Source organism: Pterocles gutturalis, unplaced genomic scaffold (assembly GCF_000699245.1).
Source record: "Pterocles gutturalis isolate BGI_N339 unplaced genomic scaffold, ASM69924v1 scaffold21079, whole genome shotgun sequence".
Lineage (NCBI taxonomy): Eukaryota > Metazoa > Chordata > Aves > Pterocliformes > Pteroclidae > Pterocles > Pterocles gutturalis.
This window is the reverse complement of record NW_010128736.1, coordinates 12,458-27,701: the sequence shown is the minus strand read 5'-3', so window position 1 is coordinate 27,701 and position 15,244 is coordinate 12,458. Positions and strand designations below refer to the sequence as shown.

Sequence of the window (15,244 nt, the reverse complement as noted above, 5' to 3'; positions counted from 1 at the left end):
ACGCCCGGAGCCTGTCCAGCCGTGGGCGGGGGGGTGTGGGGCGGGCTGGCCGCCGACCCGCCGCTGCCCTACGTGGGGGATCGGTGCCTGACCGGGGGTCGTTATGGGACTTCTGGGGGATCCAGGATCAGGCCCCCAAGGTCACATCGTTTTCATCTGTTTGGGGAAAGCTTGTGTCTGGGCATGGAGCGGGTAGAAGAACATTGTTGTGTATCGACGATGCTTCACGGTTACAGAGAAAATATATCCTTGATAGAGCTTCTAGGTGTTTTGTGAGAGGGCTAGTAACTAGGAGTAGTAGCTGTTTAAGACAAAACAATATTATGATGTTGTGCAGGTCAAAGAGTCTCACTTGGTGCTTTCTGTGTCACATCCCTTCTACCATGCCAGCAGGTGGTTGAAACCATGCCTCAATCTGAAGATGACTGTTTTAAATCAGGAAACAGATCAATGGCTTATTTATCTTCATGCCTTGCTAAGTGTCTGAAACTTACATTTCAGTGTGAGGCCTTTCACCTGTGTAGCAGATGCTGTGGGAGCCTCTGGGGACTTTTATGTAGTTTGTTCCATGCTACTGACCCTTCCTTTTTCTTTCTTCTGCTTTTTTGGGGGGGAGGGCACGAATCTTAGTACAGATCATGCGCTTTTACAGATTGGAAGGTCATAGCTATTTTTGTAATTAGAAGAGTATTGTAGTCCTCATTCATGCAGGTTAAACCTTAGGGCATGGTGACCTTAGTGGTGTTGCTGGCTCTGTCCTTTAGCAGTGGAGGTGGGTAGTGATTGGGTCTGCTTGGAGATACTCAGCTGGCTGGGTGAATTGTCTGTGTGGTTAGGTGCTTACTGAGTGTGACAGCGATGCGTTTATCTCTTGGTCTCACCAGGTGCCTCTGAGTTGTTTTGCCTTGATTCTGTTTTTCAGACTCGTAAGAGACAGAAGCCTGTCAGCGAGACAGAGAGTGGAGAATGTTACAGGTCACCTTTCCGGAAACCCTTGGCTCAGTTGACCAATAGGCCGCACTGCCTGGATAGCAGTCAACATGTAAGTGGGTGTTACTGCTAGTGCGCCATAGCAGGTAGGTTGCATGTGGAGCTCATTCATCAAGGGAGTCGCAGCAGGGCTAAATTTCCATGGACACATTTAATCAGAGGTGTTGTGGAAGTGCCACACAGAGAGTTTGTGGGGGAGATCTTTTGCTAGCTCCAGCCACTTAATGTTGAAGGTGTGGTGGGGGTACTTTCTGTAATGGAAATCCTGAATAAGAGAGTTCTGTGGGGCCTTTGAGAAGGATAGTGCCAAGGGATGTGGGGAGCTTTCCACACAGGTGGCTCAAGTGGTGTCTGCCTGGTTCTCTCTGGACTTCCACTGCTGGAGATCAGGTGCTGCCCTGGCTGGGTGCTCACCCGTCTGGCCTGGATGTTTCTAAAATGGTAACCAAGCTCCTTTAGAGGAAATGAATTGCTTGAATGAATTACCAAGGCGGGGGAAGTAATAGCATTTAAAGAAGTGAATAATGCCAGTGGATTTAAGAAGACTTGAGTTATGAAAAATCAATTTTATGCATTAGAAAACCCAAAGGAAAATAGTTTTGAAAAGCAGAGTTGGTGGGGGGAATTGTGCTGGTTTGTTAGTCTCTTCCTTTTGGATATTTTTGAAAATAGTTGGGGTTGAAGCTTGCATAGATTGAATAGAGGGACTCTCAGCAAGTGGCAAAATTGTCCTGGGCTTGCCTTCTTGAGCAATCTCTGATTTCAGACTTCTTAAGCATGTTTTCTTTCTAAATTCCTAGGAGGCTTTTATCCGCAGCATTTTGTCCAAACCCTTCAAAGTCCCCATTCCAAATTATAAAGGTAAGATGAGGAGGTTTAAGGATTGTCTGTTGACTGACTCGGGTAAAACGGATGACGCTTAGGCCTGTCAAGTGTATCTGTGGGGATTATTGTTGGTTTTTGCACTGATGCATATGTTCCAGAAATCCTGACTTAATTCCAAAAGAAAAATACTGGCACATCAGCAAAGTCTTCATATTTCTTACTGGTGTTTAGTTTGGATAATCCTACATTTCAAAACTGGATTTTATGTTCTTACTGCTATGTATTTGATGTAGTGCGAGAAGATTGTACATCATATCACAAATACAACAACAAGATGAATTTCAAGCAATGAAAATTTACCATCTAAATAATACCCTAATGGTACTAACAGACAGAAGGCTGTAGGTAAAAAAGATAGTACGTGCCAGTTTTCTTTCTACTTGGTTTGGTGTGTTGAGTCTCAAGGTGATCTTCAAAGCAAGGTAGTTTTGAAGTTCAAAGCCTCAGATGGTTTGAATCAGTGAAACAAAAGATCTCAGAAACAAATGGGCTTGTTCTTGTCCCCTTCTTCCCCTTCACCCTCTACCTGAAAAAAATCAAACACAGGTTAGTCAGTTTTGCCAAACTTTAGTTGTAAAAATATGTCTGTAGGCAGACACTGACTGTAATATGACAAGCCCGCAAAAGTGTTTGACAGAGTTAGCTTGTGGAAAAGCGGATTTGTCAGGAGGCTGAAACAACTGTAACTGGGTAAGCTACTTTCTCTGGCTGTTACCTTCTCTTAATTGGGAAATGAGGCTGTTTCATGTGCTCTTTTCTCAGTATGCATGTGCTGCTGCCTCAGCTTGTGATACACCCTCCTCTTGGAAGGAGGTTTAGCAAGCAGCGAGCAAAGTGACCCTGCTTGAATCCTTCCCAAGCAAAATAATTCCGGGGAGCACAGTTGCCTGAGTTTTGATGGGAAAGCGGATTTCTATGCATGTTCTTTTTATATTCATTTTTATATTATTTTTATATTCTCTGTTCTAAAACTGTGACAGCAGAATATAATACTAGGAAAAGGGATTCGTCCTTGGTTTCTGCTTTTCACTGAAATTGGCTCCAACGTCTACTGTTGCTCAGCAGAAAGAAAATAATACCGTAGAGTGGGTAATGGCAGTATGGTGCCAGCTACGATACTGTGAAACTTCGTCACTATTAAAGATCCGTTCTGGACTTTGCATAAAAGATACAACTCTGGCTAAGTTTGGATTAGGTGATCCAAAAAGAGGATTTGACCCAGTATATACTAAGCATGTGGAGATGTATTTATTGAGCTGCTGAGGTGTGCATTCTGGAATCCTGCTTGTCTTTTAGAAAACTAGAACAACCACCTTTGGGTACTAGGAGTAGCGCCGATGCCCAGAGATAGCTGAGAGAGACATTGTGCCTGTTTATGTTTGGATGCCAGTGGCACAGGTCTGGGATGAAGCAGTCAGTCACCTTGCAAGACAGCTTGTACTGTTATGTGCCAGCATATATGGCATCTGCTGCACCCAGTTGTGCCCGTTTTGGTGCACCCAATGCGGTGGGCAGGGCCAGTGCTCCATCTTTGCCTCTGCTCCTTCATTGTATCCTTCCCTGCTGCAGAGCTACCTGCTGTGTGCTGGCAGAGTGCTGCCAAACAACCACCTTGCGGGGGTTTGCTGTCTGCCCCAGTTGTGCCTGCATCTTAACTTCAGCACCCAGTTAATTCACTGTTTCTAAACATGATCAGACTCTTCTGCAAGGCCCTGCTTTCTTCCAGGAAGAAGTTGTTCTTTGAGTTGTGCCTTTGTTTGCTTTCAGGACCACTGGGCTTGCGCGCGCTGGGTATCAAACGGGCAGGGCTGAGGAGTCCGCTCCATGACCCTTTTGAGGAAGGAGCTCTGGTTCTGTATGAGCCCCCGCTGCTGAGTGCCCACGACCAGCTGAAAATAGACAAGTGAGTCATCACCTGGCACAAACACTTCAGCTCTGACCTTCTTGTACGTTTAGGTTTGTGTGCTTTCTTCCCAAATGTGTGTGAGCTGGGGTCTGAACATCAAGGGAAGTTTGGTTCCAAGTACTCTGCTTCTGAATTGGTTCAGGTATGGTAACAAAGAAGGAATGTATCCATGCTGGATTGTTTGTGTTCTTCCACAGGCTGTTTCATCTCCACTCATCAAAAATTTAAACCTGTCGCAGGGAATGAGGATGCACACATGGAGAAGCTGCTTAGAAAAATCTTATGGCTTAGTTGTTAGTCAAGAAACATCAGCAGCTAGGGACAAGCAAAGGGAGATGACTGACAGTCAAATATTAGGCTGCCTAATGGTTTTTATTCTGAAGTAGTTCTTTTGTGCTGTTATAACTTAAAAGGGCTGTCAGCTGGATCGTCATGGGCAGAGGAGGGGGTTGCTATCTCCAGTAATGCAGTTACAATATTGTTATTGAAACAAGGAAAATAATAATGACTTTTTCACTGTGTCCCTGAACCACATTCTGCTCTTGTTTTAACCACAGCCCAAATACATGGTTTCACTGGTGTTTTACATTGTAGATCAGGCCTCTGTGACTTCATTCTCAAAACTGAATTAATCCATTTTTCACTTTCTTGTTGGCAGTTGCTTCCCTCATGCCACTGGGGAGTCCTCAGTAGAGCAGTGAGATTTAAAAAAAACTAAACATATGCTGTGCCGAGTTCATTAATCACACTGTCTTCTTCCTTGACTGCCTCCTGCAGGGACAAAGCACCTGTCCATGTTGTGGTGGATCCTGTCCTCAGCCGTGTTTTACGGCCCCATCAGAGAGAAGTAAGTTTTCCATTGGGACCTGAGGGTATGGCTGGAGGACTTGGTGCATTTCAAAAAGCTGCAGTTCCTCTGCTGGAATTGCTGCCCACCAACTGTGAGGTCTACATAGACCTCACAGACTAACAGCCTGTGACAGTCTAACAGACTGTAGTCTGTTACAAATGCAAAGTGAAACATTTGTTTTAACCATCCTCTTAAGAGGCCTGAATGCTGCAGATATTCTCTGTGCCCTGTTAAGCAAGAGGACATGCTGGGAGTTAGTCCTGTTTGTCCTTAAATGTGGAAATTCACTGCTTGCTTGTGGGTAAGAACTTTTTCTTCTCTTGCCTTTGATCTAGCAGGGTCAGAGACCTTCCAGCCTAAATGCGATGCTGCCTAACACACAAGCGTGTTCTCTGTGGGACTGTAGGTCAGGTCAGCTGATGGTGGAAAATGGGGACCTTCTGTGACCATTGTGCAGTGGTGGCACATGTCTAGGAAAGCACATTGCCTGACTTTTGTGTCAGGAATGATACCTTAGGAAAAGACCAGACTCTCCGGGGAGATGGGATCTTGGACAGTCAGGGCTGAAAGTCCAGCCTTTACTTGTCTTGAATTCTGGAGATGTAGCTCTGCTGAGTGGAACTCAGTGTGGAAGGGGGTGGGATATAGTTGGAATAAATTGTGTTGCAGCCCAGCCTGAGCTGGGCAAGGCAGATTGTCGACCACTGTGTTTTGGTAGTCAGGAGAATTAATTGGATCTGCAGTCTCTGAGCCAGGAAGCACTGAAGCTCTTCTTTCTGGCACCATGGTTCCCAAGACAGTGTGGAGTAGATTCCTGCTTCACTGTGTTTTATTTGGACGCTACCCTCTGTAGGTGTGAGCTGTCCGCGACCTACATAGACTTGCAATTTGCCAGTGGAGAGTGCCGAAGAACATTTTATGTCGTAAATATGTGCAACATCACAATATTGAAGCAGTGGGTACTAATCTCCAAATATCTAATGTACGTATCTGGACAGTTTGAAGTTCAACACAGATGCAGTGTATTATTATTTAAGCCTAGAGGCAGCACAGATGGAAGCTGTGATTGCTGGCCTTGCAGGCTAAGGAGGTCAAGCTGGATGTGTCCCTGGATGGGAGATATTCAGATGCCTCTGAGAGTGCTGTAGGCTGCTCCTAGCTTGTGCTTTTATTTCAGAGTTGGTACTGAACCTGTGATCCAGTGTAATGTTCCTTTGTGGCTTCATAGCTGGAGGCACTCTGTTTTTGGGTAAGATACTGCCTGCTGGTGCTTTTGCCAACTAATGGTAGTTATTGGTGTCCTGGGCACACTCTGTTTTTTGACAGCTAGATATCTCTGATAAGGCAGTCTCTGTTCTAGTCTGACGAGTAAGTCTTTGCCTGCTAAGATTTGTGTGCTGCTTTATTCAGGTGATGCTCCCAGACTGTTGTACAGCTTCACTGTCTTTGTCATGTCTTTTGGCCAGTTGCTGGGAGGTTACCCACCTGGATCCTCAACCAAATGCACTCTTTTAGTCAGTAATGGATTCCATAATTGTTCAACTGGCTTAAATAAACTTAATTAACCTGTTGTTAAGGGCCTAAGGAAGAAAGGACTTAAAAGTGCAAGTGAAGGTGCTCCATCTTCCACACCTAAATAGTGGAGCACAGAGGGGTGAATCCATCCAGGTGTGTTTAGGTTGTGTCCCTCACTCCCTACTCTGTTGACACAAGGCAGGGACCTTGTACGTTCCCAGGAGAATGCCCTGTTTTTCTCTGTCTGTCATCACATGATAAAGGAACATTTTGTGGAGTCTGTCTCTCTCTCTCTTTTTTTTTTTTTTCCTCTCTCTTTTATCTTGGTGATGTGTCAGCCTAATGCAGGGCTGAGCTCTTCTCCCACCATGTGATGTGGGCTGTAACCTCAGCCCTCTGTCTTCTCTGAAACTAAATCTGCTTTGGACCTTGAGTCCTAAGTGAGTCATTGTGCTTCTAGGCAGAAGCGATAAGGGATGCTGAGGGTATTCTAGGAGTTAATCAGGCATTGGAAACAATTCTGCTTGCTCTATGATTCTGTGTTTTTAAAACCACCTACTTGGGTGTTGGTAAGATGATTAACCTGTTTGCAGTGATTCATGCAGGTTAGCTGGTGGCCTGGGCCTATCTAATGCAGCTGAGGGTAGAAGTTTTGCGGAATTCATGTCAGGAAGCTAGTTATAATTGTGTGGTTAAAATGGAGTAATATTTCTTGTATGTTATGAGGTATGTGTTGGCACCAGTAATGTTGTTCCAAACCAGACATGGCCGCGTTTTAGCTGCGTCTCGGGTGATTTCCCTCTGTCTCATTAGAACACTGCATGTCCCCAGGGATGTGCTACAGAGATTTACTTTTTGTTGTTGTATCAGTCCTGTGCATTGTGGTAGTGAAGTTGTCATTCTGCTGATGTCCCTATCCTGCTCTGAGAGAACTATTTTTTTTGGCAGGGAGTGAAATTCCTCTGGGACTGTGTGACGAGCAGGCGGATCCCCGGGAGTCATGGCTGTATCATGGCAGATGAAATGGGGCTAGGCAAAACCCTGCAGTGCATCACACTCATGTGGACGCTTCTTCGGCAAAGTCCAGACTGCAAGCCTGAAATAGAGAAAGCCATGGTTGTGTCTCCCTCAAGCCTGGTGAGAAACTGGTACAATGAAGTACAGAAATGGCTAGGGGGAAGGATCCAGCCGCTGGCCATTGATGGAGGCTCCAAAGAAGAGATTGACCGTAAACTAGGTACAGAAATGTTTGCAAATGGTGCAGTTTTCTGGCTTAGGTCAAAATCTTGCATTGTAAGAAGCCTACAGTAGCTGATGCAAACACCTCTGAGCTGTCTTTAGAGCTCTGGAAACTGATGAAAGTCTCTCCAGTAACATGTTTAGATCAGGCCCTTGCATGTTTGGTAACAGCTGATCTTTTGTAATAATCCAAGTCCAGTCATGTGCTTAAGTTAGGGCAGTCCCAGTGCCTCTTCTTTGCTCTAGCCAGAAGCCAGGAAAGGAGTGGGCAGAGATGGGAGGGGGGGTGGAAATGGGGAAGGGAGCATGGGTATGTGGGTGGAAGGAATGCTGCAGAGTAATAGGAACAGACAGGTTTTCCTAGATTTTCAAGGCAAAAAAGTTTTCACTATAGAGCTTGAAACCTTTTCTGTTAGTTTTCCTCATCCCTCTTTTTTTCCCTTTTCCCCCTTTCCCTCTGCAGTTGGCTTTATGAACCAGCGTGGCCTGCGAGTGCCTTCACCCATCCTGATCATCTCCTATGAGACCTTTCGACTCCATGCCGAGGCGTTACAGAAGGGCAGTGTTGGGCTAGTCATATGTGATGAGGTACAAGGGAATCTTTAAGGAGAATCCGTTCCTGATATTTTCTAGAGATCTGGGCAAAACTGTCTCTGCTTTCTTAAAGCCAGGGGAGGGCAGTGGGAAACAAGGTTTAGCTGTGGACAGCACCAGTTCTGGTGTTCGAGAGGCTCTGGGTAACCAGTTCATCCATACTGGGTGAGCCTGAACAAGAGAGGGTGTTTCAGGAGCTGAGATACAAAAAAAATCCAGGTAGTGGTAACTGTGGCCACTTTCTAGGTTGCTGGCAGGATGGGGGTACCTACTAGGGCCCTCTCAGTGTGAAAAATGTAGCAGAAAAGAGGTCCACTGCCTGTCTCTGACTCTGAAAGAGGCATTACTCTTTTGGAAAGGTAGTGCCCTGGCTCACTAATCTGGTTTTCATTTTTTTTTTGTATCTGTCTTTGCTAAAGTGAGAAGTTTGGCCTGGCCTCATGTTCTGCCCAGTAATTTTTAACTTGGTTCTGCTTTGAGCAAGAGGTTGGACTGGAGACTCCTGAGGTTTCTCCCAACCTAAATGGTTCTGTGATTCAGCATGCTGTTGTGTTCAGTGTTGGCTGCTGGCAGCCACTTTATCTGGCCATCTTATTCTGTGCTTATGGGGGAGTTTGAAGGGCACTCCCATGGCAGGACCCTTTCCCCCTCTCTGTCGTATCCTGCTTGGGGCAGAGGTAAGAGAGCTGGGTGAGGAGTTACCTTGTGTTTCTTGTTCAAGAAGAGACAGACCTGGCTCACTGACTGCTGGATCTAGCTTTGCCCATCCTGTGTTGTCCAGCTTTGTTTTCACATGGCTCAGATTGAGTTATTTTTTCATTTATTGTTCCCTGATTGTGGTTATAGGTAGTGAGAGCCAGAAATGCTCTGAAGGACAAAATAAAACAAGTGACCTCTGCCACCTTCAAATGATCAAGCTGGGGGCCTAAGCCACTGTTGAGGTGTACTGTGCTGCCAGTTAGTGGGATTTGTTAAATAGTGGTGCCACCCACTGGTTTGGATTTGTATTTGCTAGAACAGTGCTGAGAGAAGCTCAACAAGAGCGAGCATCCTCAGGAGTGTAACTCCCACACGTCTCAGTGCCCCTGGAATGGGGCCAGCAGCTAGGGGTGCTGGGAATGCAGGTCCTTGGTCTTGTGTCTTCCATAGGATCCCAACAAATACTCAGCTCTGCAGTGGTCTGGCACTTGTAAAAAGCATCTCATCACTTATGCTTTGATAGCACTCCGATGCTAATAAAGTTGCTTTTCCCAGGCATGGGATATGGGGCCTGTATTCAGATTACCCCGTAAGTGGTGCAGAACCTCTTTTTGTTAGTGTGCAAAGGTCTGGTGGTCCTGGATATAAGTGGTCCTAGAGGCCTGTGATCTTGACCTTTGATGTAATGGTACTTGTCCAGAGTTCAGTGCCTGGTGTTGGTAGCTGAAAACGTCCCTGTTTTTGAACAGGAAACAGTTCTTAGACCAGGTAATGGTGGTTATTTTCATGGTAGGCCCTCTTGCCTGGTCGTGACTCAGATGTTCCTGGTCTGGGATGCTTGTAATGTTATGTTTCCTCATTTAATGGTTTAAGGTTTCCCACCAGATTGTTGCCTTTGAAAGAAGTCTGTCACAACAGTTGAATACACATACAACACTTAGTCCACTACAAGGAATGGGAAAAGTGGTGAGATGCCATGTGGGACATGGAGCCTGTCAGTGTTGATGAGGATCTCCAAGCTGTTTCCTGTCAAGGCCACTGGATTTATCAGCTTCATTCCTTTTTTCTTTTTGCAAAGGGCCACAGACTGAAGAACTCTGAAAACCAAACATACCAGGCTCTCAACAGCTTAAATACACCTCGACGAGTCCTTATCTCAGGCACTCCCATTCAGAATGACCTGCTTGAATATTTCAGCCTGGTGCACTTCGTCAATTCAGGCATCCTAGGTAAGACATGAATGTGTGAGAGACATGAGGGAGGGGAAGTTGCTGGCAAGGCCTCCCCTAGCTACCAGTGCCAGTGAAAGCAGCAACCCAGACATTAGTGAGAGGAAAGGTCGTGAACAGGTTGGAGACTTATTCTCCTTCAGTTAGGATCCAGAAAGTCCACATCAGGGTCCCCTGTTCTAGAAGCTGTATATCATCAGAGCTCTGTTTCAAGATGATTGTAGTTTAAAGTACACTAGCCTAACAGGTGTTTTGGAATGGGAATTAATTATTATGGTAAAATGAATATATGACCCTGAGTACTATGTGGATGATCTTGTGTAGCTATACTGGTCAGCCAAAATGTCCACCTAGGCTAGGAGCTTCTCTGACAATAAGCCCTTGGAGATACTGCAGGAGTTGCTGGGCAGGAAGAGCCAGCTCATAATGACACTTCCCCACAACACTCCTGGGCTATAGCAAGTTCAGAAATCTAAGCCAGAAGTGGTGTCTTTGTAGGAGAGGCTCTGTGGAGAGGAGGGTTTGATGTGACATGCTCTCTGCATTGAATATAGAGGCAGCCTGAGAAACAATTTTTCCCTGCTGTCTGTCTTGTATCCATCTGGCACAGGAGGGTGAAGTGACTGGTGCAAGGCGGAGTGGTGTACCTTGTGGCAGAGTTAGGCAACGAAGCCCAAATTTTCAGCAGTCTGCCATCCTACTTTTAGATAATTGGAGAGAAAGCTGGGGGTGATGTCTACCATTTGGAGTTAAGACTGCTCTTGGTTTTTTTTAAAGGCAAAGGAGGCCTGTGAATATGGGGTTAACTTCACTTGAGATAGAGGGAAAAGAGTCTGGAGGAGAGATACTGATTAGTGTGAGTTTTCAGGATCAAACACCTTCTACAATTGCTCGTAGCAGACTGAAATATTCTGTCTCTGACTCCTATCCTCTGCTTGTGTCTGCAAGCTCCATTTTAATTTTAAAAGCAAAGTAGTCTTTGCATCCACTCCTGCACCACTGAATTAGGAGCAGGTCTGTTGCTTTCCAGTGTGGAGCAACTTGGCTTTGTCAAGAGAGGTCACTTTTTCTGTCAACAAATGAAAATAAACCAATCTGTAAATCATTTTCTTGTTGCTGTAACTCATCACCCATGTTTGTCTCAGATTGTTTGATGTCCAGTCCAAGAGGCTTCTCATTAATTCTAGCGCATGCACAACTCTAGTTAAACACCGTTCATCAGATTCTTGGTCTTGTAAGCCAGATTTGGGCTGTATCTTATTCTTTTCAGCTGTTCTGCCCCCAGGTTTTCTCAGGGAAAGGGTGGGGTGGTAGATGTTCTACATTTGCTTTTTCCATGAGCTTCAATTTTGTGTAGTTATTACACGGACTTGATGTAATTTCCCCTGCCCCCCTTGACCTGTACTTTGAGCAAGACTGGTCTCCCTGTGCTTCCAGTTCGTTCTCTCTGAGGTGAGGTTAATGCTGTAACTACTGTCAGCAAAGCTGCATGCATGCAGTAGTAATTTTTTCGCTCTTTCAGCCTGTGACCAGTAATAACCAACTGATTACAGATAATTTTGGAACAGGCACACATAATGCCTGTGTTGTTGTTTGAGAGGACAAAAGTATAGCTGGAATGTAAGCAAAAACAGTGCATGCCTGACTGGGCTCGGGTTTAACTGAAATTGTATGACCTTTGGCAGTGCATTGTTGTTGGAGTACAAAATTTTCTGTTGTACAGATTTGCCTGCCTTATTTGAATCTTTCCTGGCTAGAAAGGAAAACAAATCATACCCATGGGTTGAGTTTGTTTTATCTGCTGGGCTCCATGCTTGCGGTATGATAACTGGGGCTGTGGAGTACCGATCAAAGGTTATTTGGTAGTAATTGTCACCTTTTCACTTCTGTTTTGTACAGGTACTGCACAGGAATTTAAAAGACACTTTGAAATTCCCATCTTGAAAGGCAGAGATGCAGATGCAAGTGAAGCTGAGCGACACAAAGGAGAAGAGAGTCTTAAAGAGCTGATCAGCATTGTGAACAGGTGAACTTCATCCCTCTTCTCTTTGCAGAGCTTTTGCATAAACCCTTAATGTATACTGATATCTCTCCAAATTGTAGCTGTAAGGAATTCTTGCCAGTTACATCTATTCAGCAAGTGATTGTGCAAGTATTTATTACCTAAGAAATCTACATAGCATATATCTTTAGTCTGAAAAACAGCACATTGAAATGGCACAGTTAGCTGCAGTCAGCCCCAAGCAAATGTGCTCAGATACTGAATCGTGATTTGATTCTTCCGTTTCAGTTTTCTCCTGGGATCTGAATGGTCAGGCAGCATCCTTTTATTTGTGTTAATGTAACTGCAGTGTAGACTGGGTCAGACTTGAGATCTGTCCAGCCCAGATGTTGAGTGGCAGACAGAAAGAGTATAAGGAGTGTTGCTCAGTTCTGCTGTTGATTGCCCAAGTTACAAAAGTGTCCAGCTCGCACCTTCATAGGTGTGTTGTCTCTGCAGAGCTAGTGGGATTAGACTACTAGTGTCAGAGATGTAATTTTTCATCCCCAGGTAGCACCTCTGTGATGTAAAATGCTGTCTTATTTCTCTTTGGTTTATTTTTGGTATTTGTATAAAACTGGTTTCTTTTCTGTTCTTCAATACAACCAGTTTTTCCATGCCTGCTGGCAATTGCTTGTCTCTCTATAAGAACTCTTACTAGAGACTTTTGAATTCTTAGCGTTCCTGGTGTCTTCATTTCTTTTTCTTTTCTTTTTTTTTTTTTTAATCTGAACTTTAGCAACTATCACAAATACAATCCTGCAGTTCATAGTCATGGTAAATTGAATTTCACACCAAGTACAGCGTCTCTAAAGGCAGCCCTGACCTTGACTCAGGTCAGCTTACAGAAGCCAAAGAGAAAGGAGTGGTTGGGATGAGAAGAGCTTATTCCTTCTTGAGGGGCATGCATTTATTTTTATAGTTGATGGAAAAGGGATGTAAAAGTGTGTTCAGAAGTGCTCGTGCCTGGCTGTGTTGAGGTCTATGTCCTTTATTATGTAACAGTCATGATACACAAATAGGGAAGATGAAGCAAATAAGTAGTAACAGATGAATCAGTTGAATTTGGTAGGAGTTACAAATGAGACAGTGATGCAAAGCTATATGGAATTGTAGGCATAATGCTGGAAGGGCCCTGGAGAAGGCATCTAGTCCATCTTGCTGTCCCAAGGTAGAAGGTGTTAAACCTAAACCATCCCTTACTTAACCCCCCACCCAGCACTGAAACCCTTACAAATTCCCCAGGACACCTTTTCCAAGGGATCACTGTCTTTGCAGTTAGAAAATGCTCTTAATGTGTAACATAAATCTTCCTTACCACAGTTTGAGCCTGTTACTTTTCATCCTACTGTTTATGGGTTTGGAGACCAGATTATTCCTTTCTTTAACAGCCTTTGACAGATTTCAGGGCTGTTGCATATCCCTGCTGTCTTTCTTCTATAGGTTTTTGTAACATCATATCTTTGAAGTTTTCTGGCAGAACTGGGTTTCTGCACCTCTTTCTTATTCTGATTGCTCAGTTCAGCATTTTTTCTAGTCCATCCCATCTTTTCTAAAGTGTGGTAGAACCCCTCCATGGGGCATTTCTACAGCCCCAAAGGATATGCCCTTTGCTGAAATCTTGGGCCAGACAATGAACCCATCTTGGCTAAGGATGGCTACTAAGTTATTATGTGGGGAGCTGCCTGCTTGTATTTTGGGTTATGTCTGTAGTGTGTGATGGTTAAATCCTATCCTTGTTTGCTGTCCATGCCACTGGTCTGTTGTAGCTCAAGTTGAGAATGCCATTGGTGGTCTGAGGAAGAGTTGAATTTCTCTTGTAAGGGACTGGGCTCTCCTAGGTGGAATCATGTCTGATCCCTCCAAATCTCATGAACAAAATTTGGAAAACTCACTAAGACAGTGGGTTATATTTGGCTCTGTAGCACAGGCTGATGGAGCCTCTTAGCATGACTGTGTGGATGATGGGTGTCTGGCCTTTGCCGTGTGTTGGACTGTTGCAGACTTTTGGAGGTAAGATATCAAAAGAATTTTGTTGAGCTTGTGAGGAATAGTAGTGGTAAAACAGGGTTTTGATGTTACCCAAGCATCTGGTCTTCATTTCCCTTCCTGCAGGTGTTTAATCCGAAGAACTTCAGACATCCTGTCCAAATATCTGCCGGTGAAGATTGAGCAGGTGGTCTGCTGCAGGTACCAGAAAGCACGTGCTATGCTTGGGCAACAGAAGGATCAACAGGGAGGACTAAAAAGTTGCAAAAAGCCCTTCAATGCCTGTGGTGACTGCTTCCCTCTAGGAATGAGATTGTAGCCATTGGCAACATGTTGCTTTTCCTCCTGAAGCAGGGATGGACAACCCACAACCGGTGGTTCTGCCAACCTGCTGACATGCTCTGGGCAGCTGTGTACAGTAGAACCTGGGCTGTGCGGAGTATTTGCAAGCTTCTCTTCCAGCTCTGGGCTGAGATATCAGTGCTCTACCATCAGCCTTTGAGGCAGTTCTAGGCTTATCTATGCTGTAGCTAAAAACTGTGGCTAAAACGAACCCACTGTTTAGATGGAGGAGGAAGGATGGGGTTGGTTTGGGGGCAGGCTGAGACTGCAGATCTCTTGTTCGGTTTCAGACTGACACCTCTGCAGGCTGAACTGTACAAGAACTTCCTGAAGCAAGCCAAGCCAGTGGAGGAGCTGAAGGAGGGCAAAATCAGTGTGTCATCTCTCTCCTCCATAACTTCCTTGAAGAAGCTCTGCAATCGTGAGTTGTTCTGCTGTTCCACTCATGCAGTGGGTTTGGTTTTTGCACTGTTGGTGGGGTTTTTTTGGGTCTCGCTTGTGCACTTCAGAGTCTCTGAGCTCTGTTTGTTCTCCAGACCCTGCTCTTATCCATGATAAGTGTGTGGAAGAGGAAGAAGGTTTTGTGGGAGCCCTGGACTTGTTCCCTGCTGGCTACAGCACCAAGTCTTTGGAGCCCCAGCTTTCAGGTACTGTGGAACTCAACAGTACAAATGTGCTGCCTAACACAGGCAACCATGAGACAACCGTGGAATTTGGGAACTTCTGCTCTTGCTTTATTCTTTCTTTCCTTTTTATCCAGGAAAGATGCTGGTTTTGGACTACATCCTTGCTGTTACAAAAAGCACCAGTAATGACAAAGTGGTTTTAGTGTCTAACTACACTCAGACATTGGACCTATTTGAAAAGCTCTGCAGGAACAGAAGGTTTGTCTTTGGGCTTCATTTGTTTAATCCTGCAAGACTGTACTGGCAGCCTACACTGTAAAAGAAACTGGCTATTTTTAA

General features: G+C 44.9%; 1 protein-coding gene across 1 annotated transcript in view; it reads left to right on the top strand.

The window, feature by feature from the left end:
* Window positions 1-922: 922 nt before the first annotated feature.
* RAD54L (RAD54-like (S. cerevisiae)) overlaps window positions 923-15,244 on the top strand; it is a gene marked incomplete at its 5' end in the record, with an annotated part of 18,130 nt that continues 3,808 nt past the window's right edge. Inside the window, 12 exons of the mRNA XM_010079740.1 lie at window positions 923-1,042; window positions 1,791-1,851; window positions 3,643-3,778; window positions 4,559-4,628; window positions 7,095-7,383; window positions 7,849-7,973; window positions 9,757-9,907; window positions 11,807-11,933; window positions 14,064-14,138; window positions 14,570-14,700; window positions 14,816-14,926; window positions 15,040-15,163. Coding sequence (XP_010078042.1) covers window positions 923-1,042; window positions 1,791-1,851; window positions 3,643-3,778; window positions 4,559-4,628; window positions 7,095-7,383; window positions 7,849-7,973; window positions 9,757-9,907; window positions 11,807-11,933; window positions 14,064-14,138; window positions 14,570-14,700; window positions 14,816-14,926; window positions 15,040-15,163 — 1,520 coding nt within the window. The remainder of the gene's footprint in view (window positions 1,043-1,790; window positions 1,852-3,642; window positions 3,779-4,558; window positions 4,629-7,094; window positions 7,384-7,848; window positions 7,974-9,756; window positions 9,908-11,806; window positions 11,934-14,063; window positions 14,139-14,569; window positions 14,701-14,815; window positions 14,927-15,039; window positions 15,164-15,244) is intronic.